The following is a 12,894-nucleotide window of genomic DNA, read 5'->3' as shown; positions in this document are numbered from 1 at the left end:
TTGTCGAAACGTTGGCTCCTGCATTCACCTTGGTTCACGTTTTGCTCATCACACTACAGCTTGTCTCATGGAAATCGTGCAACTTAGCGGCGCAGAGCTGCAGCAATGATAATCATTTTTATTGAATTTGGGAACTGGCTTTCGTATTTACAATGGTATATAGTGCCGCGTAAACGAGCGGTGGACAGAGAAGGGAGTATGGGTGCACAGGCACTTCGCTTGTGTCTGTGTGTTCATGACTCTCTTCTGTGTCCTTCTCTTGCTTGTATTAAGCACTGGTAGTAGACACGATAACATACCAACAAGCCCGCATTTCGACACTATCTTAAGTGCAAGTAATGAACAGCCCAAATCGAGATGGCCGTTTTTGCTCTCGGAATGTTGCCCAGCTAGCGCAAAGTCGGCTAATAGCTAAGCACGGCAGTTTCGGCAGAACTGGTCAGACCGTTAACGCATTGCATCTACATTCTCGGAAACGTGTGCCGTTTTGGATGGCTCAAAAGCTGTTGTGGGAAAGCTCACTCGCGGTAATATTTTTATTTTTAGTTTCTATGGCGCATCAGCGGCTTCCACAAATGTGTCAGGGGAACAGAAATAAAACAAAATTGTTCAGACATCTACGCAACAACTGCGCTGCGAGAGTCACTTATGTTGCAAGGCCCGATGCGCTCCTTATGCAGCTTTTTCTTCAGTCTTCCCCATGTACTATACGGAAAAATAGAGAGCTTTAGATTAGGGGATGCAAGTGGCTTGCGCGCGCAAGGACTAGAGGCCAGGGTGCTGCGCATGCGCAGACCACTACGCCTATGTCTGCGCATGCGCTGTACCGTCGCCCGCAGTTTTTGTGCACGCAAGCCGCTTGCGTTCCTTAATCTAAAACTCTCTAATAAAGGAAACCACAGGCTTGAAACTTCAAACGTGAACGCCTAAAATTTATACTGTACGAAGGCAGCCAATCGATACAGTCCATTTTGCTGTGGGCCTTAGTCGGGCACAACCATGGAGCCCAGCCATAGGGGCTTCGCTGACCGGCTTTAACTGCCTCAAGGAAATACACGTTCCGCTACCACGTCTCGTATAATCCTTTAAGGGGCGCATTCGCCGAGCAGAACAAACACCCTTCCTTTCTTGTAGAGTTTGTGCAGAAACTATTATATAATTTTTTTTTCTGACACCAAGTGCCATCTTTTCCAACATTTAAACGAGCTGCGCGACTTCAGAAAATTGTTTGCACTCACCGAACTTTTTATTCTAGAAGCTTCTCGTCACGCCTAATGAAAAGCATAATGTCACATTTTATTTAGGTGGTGTTCGTGCTTTAGGAGTTGGCCCTTGCCTGAGTCGTACCGCAACGTGTTTGTCACTTGCGGGCTTCTACGAAAAGTAGTGGTTTTTCTTAGAAGCAACACGTCCTAACTAGTAGTCTACTTCGAATGAAGGCGACCTTGATTCACGAGGGAACTCGTAATACGTTTTACAATACTTCCTTTTACTACTCCTACACCATTCTCATACGTTACCTCTATGCCGTCCTGTTTCTCTTGCGCGAACATAGGAATTGATGCGAACGTGTGAAATATGAATGCCGACTTGTTCAAAGCTATTCTGAAAGGCACCGCAATGAATACCGTTTCATCGCGCCACGGTTTATTATCATGAACAACGTAATAATTTTGCATCGCAAGGCTATGAAATGTGTTCAGCTGGCGTCCGCTGCGATGACTACTTATAATCCTTGCAGGAGCACGTCGCGTCAATTCCACGGGCAGGCTCCACACTTGTGCAACTCGCACTCAATATGTCACGCTGTGTCGCTTGCGCCAAGCAAATCCTCTTAGTGGGGGTCATGACGCACCTGACGGGGTGCCAGAAAACATCCACCTCCACCGCGCTATTCGCCAGCTTTCCAAGTTCAACAGAATGACAATGCAGACCTGCTCCAGGCCATGACGTCATACAGATAGCCGCCTGCCATTGTCTATACGGCGAACATGCTCGTTCTGGTTTGCGCACGTGATTTCATTTGACTTGCCCTCGTTACCGCCGTCCAGGAAAACAAGCAAAGCTGAAGAATACTGCGGCCACGAATTGAAGTGGCTCGAAGAGAAATCGCGAAAAGTGACTCTTTTTTTGTTTCGTCTATGTACATGCGCGCTATCACAGAGTAGGTTCCTTGTTTACAAACATGAAGCTTGCCTACACGGGGAAGGCGTGTCCCACCCTCTCAGAAGCATCATGGCTCCTGCTATCCGTGATGACATGCATTGCGCCACAGAGTGAATTAGTTTCCATGTCCTCGAACTAAATAGAATAAACAACTCTGCACATGAAGTTCTCCTAAAATATTCCCACGCAATAAACAGCACATGTCCGTTGTGTGAAAATACTATTTGAGGTGTCACGACTGATCAGCAAGCGACTACAGTGTACTACGATAGTATTAGCGCCGCTCATGCCAAAATACACGACGAAGCGCAATTTTTCTTGTTATTCTTTCTTTTATTGGTGTCTCTTTCATGACAAGTAGAAAGTGTGTTCCTCCAATAATGTGGTAATTTTTCATGACTCACACACTTTAATCTGCAGGATTGCGCTTGACAAATAGTCACCGCGGCGGACACATTGCCACAGTCGGCATATTTCTGCACTGTGCTTGGAAAGCACTCGCAGCGGGATTACCGCAAAAGATCTGAGCTCCGGCTTAACTATGTCAACGACAATGAGAGTTTAAAGGAGGTTCGTCCAAATATATTTGCGTTGCTTGTTATTTATAGTTTGCTGTGCCCAATTTCTCTGCGTGATATTTCACGAGAAACAGTAAATAATATAACACCTCTATTCGCATTACCCGAGCTCTAATGCCTGTTCAGCTTGAAAGTTCTCTTTGGTCACCTCTTTCATTGTGCCTCAGTGCAATGATGGCATAGGGAAACCGCTCGTGGTGTGAAAAGTATACACACCCGATTGTGGATATCTCTGCGAGTGTTCAAGAACCTGGGATGGTCGAGAATTTACCCGAACCCTCTCTTGTAACATCATCAAGATTAAACCTATCACGTGGCTTCCAGCAGGGAGTGATGTGTCAGATTCTTCTTTCTTACTATAACTTGTTGCACCTAGTCGGAGTCTGCAACCACCGCGTCGTCCACGCCTAGCATGGCGCGATGTTTCTCTCCGCTTTCTTTGTATAATCATCTGCCAGAAGGATCCAGTCTGTTTCCCCTTGTATTGCCAGAACTATTATGCCAGACATGCCGCTGGCCTCAGTCCAAGTACCTTGAGCCCTCTGTCGATGATTACTGCCTAGCAGATGCTATCGCATTAGGCGCATTTCGCACAAAGGTCAAGGTCAGGTCTCACGCGCTCGCACACACGGAAACATGCTCGTGCAACTCAGGCACGCCGTCCTTTCTCACCCGCGATGAGCCAGCTGTGAATGCTGTCCGGACCATGCTGGGGCACGTGAGCGCAACCATGCCAGCGTCGAAACAGTTGGCCTCCGGCCATGATGATGACTTCCCCCTCTGCATGGGCAAAAAATAAAAACACAGATAAAATCATCAAGTGATTGAGTTAAAGATATACTGATCATGCGATATAAATATTAAAAAAATATTATTATAAATATTGAAAACGCCACCTTGAGGCACAGCCCGCGCAGGGTAAAACGAACGAATTGTTGGGCTAGTTGGTGTTGCATTAATAACGAAAAAGGTTAGCGCAACAAAAATGCAACGCATACGGGAACGCGTTTGCCGTTGTACTCGTATTTTCTTCCTGTGTGCGTTGTCTTTTTGTTGGGCTAATTTTCCTCGTCGGCGGAAAATGAGAAAAGCCCAAAATGCACCATAATTCACACCACCACCATTGCATAATTTGAACAAACGTGAAATACTTGGCCTAATATAGCATAAACCTGTTTGCATTTCTGTTTCACTAAATACGCTTCTATCTAATGCTGCGATTGAGACAATTTGTGGACAAAACAACGCATCAATCACCCCGAGCATGTGAAAAGTCTCCCGAATTTACCCTTCTCCAGGCACGTCCGACTGCCACATCACACCTTTGAACGCGTGAGCGTCGTGCTCTTGCAGCCTGGTTTCCAACACACCCGCGCAGGCAAGCAGAGAGAATTCTTTTTCAACTATACATTTCGAACATACGCTAAAGGAGTTAATGAGTGCCCGGGGCGGCTGACGCGCCACCGGGATATGCGGTGAGAGAGGGAGGTGCGGATACATCTCTGCTCGAAAATTGAGACGCTGGTCACTGATGGCTGTTTCCTCCGCGTGATCGTAAAGAGAATGAATGCAAAGCTAATAAATCCAGTTTCCTCCATCCTGTCACTCAAGTAGTCATTTTGAGTGACTTACTGGCCCTTCTGGACATCTGCACGAGCTGACGCGGCATCAGTTGTCCGCTCAACGTTCGAAAACTTCACCACACCGAGGCTCCCTAACTCGGCTCCCTAAAACTAAGCCCAGGGATGTTCTCGCTTTGCGAACCCCGTGTATATAATCTTTTTAGATTTCTTTTCCTTTTCGCACCTGAACTGGACCACAATGTTACCGGGAAAGGCCGTGCTTTGTATATTTGTATTGTGGCACTGTGTTACCGCTCTACTGTCTTCCTACAAGGCCCCTGCTCTATTGTGCTCGCCGCCACCATATTAAACTTGCCCACGCTCCCGCTACAACGGTGACACGCGCTTTGGTGCTGCGCAGCGACCGTTTTCCCTACTCGCCTTATGTCAACTGGAACCTAGCTGCCGCTAATCTCCGCCCCCCTTCCGTTCTCCGACCTATGTATCTCTCCACGTTTTTTTTAATTTTTTTTTCGTTCGCATTGACCTCCTTGCCCTACGTACATGAGACTCCACCTTCCTTTTGCCCTGCATGGTGTCGCATAAGTCAGCTGTACATTTGCTAAAGCGCAATGTCAAGAGGATCTTTCACAATGTCAAGAGGATCTTTGGTTATCAGGTACAATGAGAGGCAATAAAACTTGTCTGGGCGTTAGGTACTTGTGGACCGGAAATAATTGCACATATAAGAATAGAGAGTTAGTGGAATGCATAAGCGCTGATATTAAGGGTTTCGGGCACTGTGCTGAAATTGTCCTATTAGGTGACATGAATGCCCACATATAGGATTTAGATGGCTACACGGACAACAACCGGAAGTCAATGCTACACCTTTGTGAGCAACATAACCTCGTTATCATGAATACAGGGCCTAAGTGTAAAGGGAAGATCACGTGGGGAGTGGGAAACCGGCAATCGACCATTGATTACTGTCTGATGACAGAAGGAATTCTTGATAAGTTGAGAGAAATGGTCATCGATGAGGAAGGGTTTAGCAGCATAGGGAGTGACCATAAACACATCATTTTGAAAATGGAATATGTAGTTGTGAAAGAGAGCAAAGCGCGCAAACTGGCCAGTCCAAATTTGAACATTGAACAAATAGCAAGTATAATTGCTAGAGTCGAGGAAGAACTTGGGAAATGGCCAAGTAAAGAGTGGGAATATGGCGAGCTTCTAAGTGTAATGACGACAGAAATACGGAAAGAGAAACAACATGTTCGTTGGAAAGGAAAAAAGAAACCGAAAAGCTCGTACAACAAGGAGATACGAGAAGCGATCGCCGAACGACAGAAATCATCTAGAGAGCACAGGCAGGCAAAGAAGGCGCAGTTGCCGCAGGATGAAGTAACCAGTAGAAAACGTATATGGTTCAAGAACTGGTGCAAGCAAAATGAAAAGGTGAAGGTGAACGTTGGCTGGCAGAAATACGTGAGAAGAAGAAGGCCGCACCTAGAATATTTTGGAACCACATAAAATTATTAGGCAGGAAGTTAACAACATATCCTAGACGAAGATGAAAACAGACTGGAAGGAGAAGCGGCAACAAATTACATCCGAAAAGTAACAGGCGAACCTTTCCAAGGCAATGACGAGGTTGTATTTGAAGAAAAAAAGAGCATGAAAGAGACCCAAGTGGAAACGGAGCTGGTGCTGACAAATTTGAACTGGAAGAAAGCGGAAAAGAAAATTCCTAAGCGCACAGCCACAGGGCTAATGAGGTTCCCGTTAGGCTGATTAATTACCTAGGACCCAAAAGTATGGAGGCTCTGGTGAATGCACTGGAAAAAACTTTAAAAGATAGACAAATACCAGACAGTTGGCGAAAAAAGTAGAATTAATTGAATTTATAAAGGTCAGGGGGAGAAATATAGAATTCACACGTATAGACGGTTGACCATTACATCGGTAATATACAGGCCAGTAATGCAGGCAATCAAATTAAAGCTTCAAGCATGGGCAGAGAATAATGTCATTTCGGGAGAGCTTCAGAATGGCTTCAGGATAGGTAGGCGTTTGTATGATAACTTGTTTGTTCTTACTCAGTCTATTGAAATATCACAAGTAGAAAGCTAACCGTTATATGTGGCCTTTTTAGACATTACAGGAGCCTATGACAACGCAGACCGCAACATTTTGTGGGATATTCTGGGAGGGGAAGGCTTAGGTGTCGACTGCTTACAGATTTAAGAGGAATTTATCTAGAAAACACCATTTGCGTTGAATGGGAAGGGATGAGGAGCAAGGAGAAAGTTCATATCAACAAGGGACTGAGGCAGGGGTTCCCTCTATCCCCGCTGCTGTTTATGATGTGCATGGTGAGGATGGAGAGGGCGCTAGAAGGAAGTAATATCGGGTTTAATTTTCATGCAAACAGGCAGGTACAGTAGTAGAGCAGCAGCTCCCAGGTTTATTTTATGCGGACGACATTGTGTTTCTAGCTAACTAGCAAAGTGATTTACAACGTCTGGCTAATATCTGTGGACAGGAAGGCAACAAGTTAGGTTTGAAATTTAGTGTTGGAAAATCAGGTGGTATGGTATTCAATGAAAATAGTGAACACAGAGTGGAGATACAGGGCCGGGAAATACCCCGGGTAACTGAATATAAATAGCTTGGTATATGGATAAACGAATGCAATAGATATACGGAATCACAGGAAAAACAATAACAGTGAACGGGAAGAGAAATTCAGCCATAATGAAGCACAGAGCGCTATGGGGATACAATAGGTACGAGGTCCTCCGAGGTATGTGTAAAGGTGTAATGGTTCCAGGACTTACTTTTGGAAATGCGGTTGTTTGCTTTAAATCAGGGGTGCAATCACAACTCGACGGGAACCAAAGATCAATGGGACGCCTCGCATTGGGCGCTCACGGGAAGACTACAAATGAAGCTGTGCAGGCCGGGTGATATGGGCTGGACTAGTTTTGAAGTGAGGGAAGCTCGCAGTAAAATCGAGTATGAAGGACGGCTTAGGAATATGGAAGAAAGTAAATGGGTTGGCAGAGTGTTCAGGTATCTGTACAGAAAACACATTGATTCACAGTGAAGGAAAAAAACTAGGAAGCTTACCAGCAAGAATGCGGCCCATAGGGTGGGCAACGCAGCAACAAAGAAGGTCAAGCGGAAAGTCAGAGAGGCAAAAATTATCTCATGGGTGGCGGCAATGGAAAAGAAATCTGCCACGAGTAACTACTTAAGAGGAAAAAACGAAATCAGGAAAGAAACCATTTATAATAACTCAAAGGGAATCTCATTACTTTTCGAAGCGAAATCGGGATGCCTTAGAACACGCACCTATAAAACGAGATATAAGGAGGTAGAAGCATGTTCTTGCTGCGGTAAAGCTAGGGAAACTGTGGAGAATGTTTTATTAGAATGTGAAGACGTCTACCCAGCGGTCGATTTAGGCACCACTGGCCTCTTTGAACCCCTTGGGTTCAGCCGTAGCACTGTTAAAGTACACATGTCCGCATTATGCATTAGTAAGAGGAAATGGAGGATTGGTGGAAGAAAAGTGCGGAAACCACAAAAGACGGAGACGTACAAAAGCACAGTTCGCAATAGGACATCAGAAAATTTGGGTGTGGTAGTTCATAGCGTTCTCTTTTTTTCTTTGTTATGGTTTAACCTAGGTAGGACATTAGGCAGTATATTAGCAAGAGCTTGGTGGCGCAACCTACCGCCCCGTTCCAAAGGACACGCTCATAGCATCCATCCATCCATCCACTGGTGGGAGACATGAACCCCTGGAGATAAGGTGGCGTGGCCTCACTGGTTGTATTCCATCACCGGTTTGTTTCTATTTATGCCACGACTTCCCGAACACAATGATGTGCATAGTACAATGAAATGGAATGATGTGCCTCATTCTTGCGTCACTGCATATAGCATGTACAGATATCTCAATGGAGGCAAACGCCACTGTGCATGATGTGGAGACCAGTGGAAATACTAAACAATGGGTGAGAATTGTTTGCGTATATTTTGTTGGTTCTTTATTTTCAGCCCTACTTCTCCATGTTAGTGAAAACCGGAGATGTCAAAAAACATTCGATTGATTACACAATATTCAGACATCGTAAATGAATTACTTCAAAATTCGCGAGAAAACAAAGTCAAAGCCCAAAAAGCGTTGTATTCTGGCACCATGACGGCTAATTGTGTTTTCATCAATCTGCAGGTGAAATTTTAAGTTACGGGATACTACTTTCCATAATTTTTTGGCGCCACTTGACCGTTTTGAATGAAACGTCAGGGCTACAATTTCCGCAAAGACGACAGTGGCGTCTCATTTCTGCCCAAAGAATCAGGCAGATTCTGGTAACAAGCATTCATATATCGGACATGTATATCAGACATTTGTATATACACGTGGTCAACAGGTGAGAGCGTCTCTAAATTTTACGCACGTACTTGCCGCGGTTGTTTAGTGGTTATGGTGATGGGCTGCTAAGTACGAGGTCCCCTGGCTTGAATCGCGGCCACCATGGCTATTTCGCGATGTGGGCGAAATGCGAAAATACCCGTGTACTTAGGCTTAGGTCTAGGTTAACGCCAGGTGGTCCAAATTTCCGGAGTACCCCACTACGGCGTGCCTCATGATGAGGCCATGTTTTTGGCACGTAAAAGTCTATAATTTCAAATTTCAAGTATTAGCAATGAAGGGGTCAGCGACATCGCTCGCCCACTTTGTACAGTGAATGCGAGATATAGACATACAGCAATGTCTACTATATGCACTTAGGGAAATACGGCAAAAGTGGAGCCCATATGTGGACTCGCAATGATCGCGGCAGAGAAGACGTTATCATCCAAGGCACGCGAGGATATTTTTCTATTCATCGAAGAAAACAAAGGTGCACTTTTGCCCTAAATACGAAGCCTCAATTGCGATAGCAAATTATTTGAGGGGTATAAGTAAGGATATTATTTTTTATCCGCCTTCTAAATTTGCAAACATTCCCTCACAAACTAAATTAACAAAGAAAGTGTCACGAGCTCACCGGTAGACATGAACAAATCCGAATTGATGACCGCGAAAATCGCTGTCGAAACGCTGGAGTGAGGAAGCGCCACAGCGGCAGCGAGCGCATCGACCTTCGTGCTGCCTCTCGCTCAACGCGAACTAGGCGTCGAAAGCACAGCGCCTGCGAAGCTACCAGCACTCGACGCACTATGTACACATCGCAGATCGCTCTGAAGATGAGGCCCGCGAACCGCACAGTTTGTCCACATCACAGATCACCTTCGAGATAAGGCAGCCGCCGCATTAGGACATTCCCTCATCATCAACAAGCTAAATGCAACTTACCCCGCTGGTCTGCAGCCGCCCGCCGTCACATGTACCAAACATACATACATACATACATACATACATACATACATACATACATACATACATACATACATACATACATACATACATACATACATACATACACTCTTCTAAACTTTTCTATCACCTCTCCACCTCAACCACGTGAGCGACTTACCACACTTTGCACACACTCATCTTTTTCACTTTGACGCGAATAATGATAACACACAAAAATTTTTCTTAACACTAATGACTGTAAGTAGGCTGCTCTGTTTTGTCATGAACATCAAAGCAGTGCGTTGGAAATAGGGAAGGCGGAGTCGTCCCGCACTTGCACAGTCATACTGCATGCCGTGATTGGACTACGCAGCGCACTCCTCCGTATCCCGAGACAGGCACAAGGTTCGCATTTACTCCTAAGTGTAGATTTCATTTAGCAGGTAAAAATAATTTTGTTCAAGGGGCACTTACGCTGCAGACTTTTTTCAGTCACCAGTTTTCTGGAGCGGCTGGTCCAACGTTCACTCAGGGTGGTGAGGCCATGACTCTGAAGTTTCCGTGCTGTGAGTATGCACGGTGAGATTCCTGCAAAAATAACGCACTTAGACGAGACGAATTCAAGGCTTCTTTAATGTCACCATTACATGCATAGATTTCGCCACTGAAATATCTCTCAGTGTCGAAAGAATTTTTTTTCTTGTTTTTAGAACAAAACTTTGCGATTTGCAACGCCGCTAGAACGGATAAACGCCCAAGCAGCGATACAAAGTGACACCTCTTGAACACTCAAAATTCCTTTTGCGCAGTTCTACACTCTTAAGAACACAAGGTAAGAAATAACGCCGAGGGATACTTTTTGATGGGAGTGACCGACTTTGTTTCGTAAAGCAACAAAAGGTAACATGGTAGAACGCTGCAGTGCATCTACGAATACGGCGAACAGGTCACGAACAGTCGAACATAGGAGCGATGGGGTCCAGTGCTGGCGCTGTCCTCATAGTTACATGTGACACAAAACGTTTGTTCGGCGACTTGGCACACGATACAGAAGAAAGTTAAACCGCACAAAACGGAAAAACAAGACGTATACAACCTAGGCAGCACTAGCGCTAACTAACAACTGATCTTTTTCACAAACATATAAAAGGGCAGTTCATGGTCTGCACATTCTCATCATCATCAGCCTATTCTTATGTCCACTGCAGGATGAAGGCATCTCCCAGCGATGTCTAGTTACCCCCTGTCTTGCGCTAGCCGGTCGGCTAGCGCAAGATAGGGGTGATGAAATTGGAAATGTTCATCACTCCGCCTATATTACAGCCAACCTCAACTTCACTTCAGTTTCATTGGGACTCATTCTGCAACTCTAATAGTCCACTGGTTATCCGCCTTAAGGATTACAAGGCCTGCTCAGTTCCATTTCTTTTTTCTGCTATTGTCAATTTGAATATCGTTTATCGTCATTTGCTCAGTGATACACACCGCTCTCTTCCTGCCTCTTAATGTTAATGCCTCTTAACCTAACACTTTTCCCGATCTAGGCGTCACCAGAGCCCCAAGCGTACTGCCCTCCACGCAGTAGGCTTGCTGCTGTGGTGACGCCTAGATTGAGCTATGGCTCACTTTACATTCTATTCTGTCTACTTCGCCACGTTTCTTCGATGTATACGTTGATCAACACACAATAAAATCTCAGTTGCTAGCCATCGCACAGAGTGTGTATCTTTGCTTTCTTGAGTCCTCATGTTGAGTACGCGCTGGAGCCCAAAGCAGGTTCTACAGACTGGCCAGACTAAGCTATACAAATAGATGAACACGTATAAAGGCCATCGCGACAGCAGCGATTGTCATTTAGACAATCGCTGATGACAGAACTGTCTAGACGAAATGCGAAAATATGTTTGTGGAAAAGTTAGATTGACAAAATTTTTACTTTGCATAATAAAAGAGCTGAGTTTTATTTTTTGCATCAGCCCCTGCGGCGTTTGGGTTCGCGTTGTGCAGACCTATGAACATTAACGAAGAAGTTCGAGAAGAAGTTAAGGAGCGCGCTGACAGCACTGGACCGAAATTATATGCGCCGTAAATTAAGCTCTTCAACCGATAAAGCCAGCAAGAGAGAGCTGATGCATGGTTTTTTCAATTTTATGATCACCTCCGCTTCCATCACTTCGCGCTATGCGTTTTCACCACTTCTAATTTATTTGTTAATTTTCAAATAATGACATGCATCTGCAATCTTCACATTGAACTGCAATGTGTTGTGCGCCTGATGTGTTTTTGTCCGCTTTACAATTACGGTCCGTCAGCCTCTACGTTTAGTCAGCAGCCTGCCTACCCCACAGGAGCACACTTTAGCGCAGCTTCGCAGAACAGGGAAAAAACACAGAAACGCGGTACGAATTTAGTCTGAATTTTAGTCTGTGCACTTGCGAGCTCTAACACAACTAGATATACCTAACAGTTAAAATTAACTGCAAAGACTAGGTGCGGTAATGGTCGCGTCTGCTCCGCTCCTCGTGGCTATATTTCCAAGCTTGACGGGAGCCGATTAGTATATAGGGAATAAACAGCAAATGGTATGACCTGCCGAACTAGCAGAGCTAAAGCGACAAATACTGTCATATTGGGGGCGAGCTCCACGACTGGTAAAGCTGGCGCCACCATCGGCGTGACGAGGCATGAGGGATCACGTGGACACAGCGGCCGCGTCGGCTGCTCCGGAAGCACCGAAGCGAGCTGAAAACGGAAGTTTAAAGTCCCAGCTGCGCTGAAGTTCTGATTAGGTGGTGAGCCTTTACCGCCTTGGGTGTCTGCTTGACAACATTGAAAGTACTATAATAGGTAGTGGCTGCCATTGGAGGTGCGTGCAGCGTGGTAGGCTACTGCTCGGTGCCGCAGTGCCGGACGTAAGCAGCGGAGCCCGGTATAAGCCTTAGTCACACGTAGCCGCATGACAACGAGCTGCGCGAAGCTTGGCTCGTGAAACTTAGAACCGGCAGACAGCCATCGGCTACAACTCGGGTACGCAGCAAGCACAGACGCGAGGAAGATATCTGCTACGGCGCCGGGACTGTGACGTTCGGTGAGCTGCAGAAAACGCGCACTGAGACGCTCGCCCGCGCCCGCTGCACGGCTAATGTCATGACGGTTCGGTCTATAAACTTGTTCATGCTAGATACTGGCAAGCTCACTGGAACGGACG

The 12,894-nt window shown here is 45.7% G+C and overlaps 1 protein-coding gene across 1 annotated transcript in view; it reads right to left on the bottom strand.

The window, feature by feature from the left end:
* The window catches only part of LOC135904270 (monocarboxylate transporter 12-like), a 57,025-nt gene that overhangs the window by 26,370 nt on the left and 17,761 nt on the right, over positions 1 to 12,894 (bottom strand). Inside the window, exons 2-3 of the mRNA XM_065434890.1 lie at positions 10,161 to 10,274; positions 3,417 to 3,524 (exon numbers count right to left, since the gene is read on the bottom strand). Coding sequence (XP_065290962.1) covers positions 3,417 to 3,507 — 91 coding nt within the window. The 5' untranslated portion in view covers positions 3,508 to 3,524; positions 10,161 to 10,274. The remainder of the gene's footprint in view (positions 1 to 3,416; positions 3,525 to 10,160; positions 10,275 to 12,894) is intronic.

This window comes from Dermacentor albipictus, chromosome 2, assembly GCF_038994185.2.
Source record: "Dermacentor albipictus isolate Rhodes 1998 colony chromosome 2, USDA_Dalb.pri_finalv2, whole genome shotgun sequence".
NCBI lineage: Eukaryota > Metazoa > Arthropoda > Arachnida > Ixodida > Ixodidae > Dermacentor > Dermacentor albipictus.
Note: the sequence above shows the minus strand (reverse complement) of the source record. Positions and strands in the feature narration are given on the sequence as shown.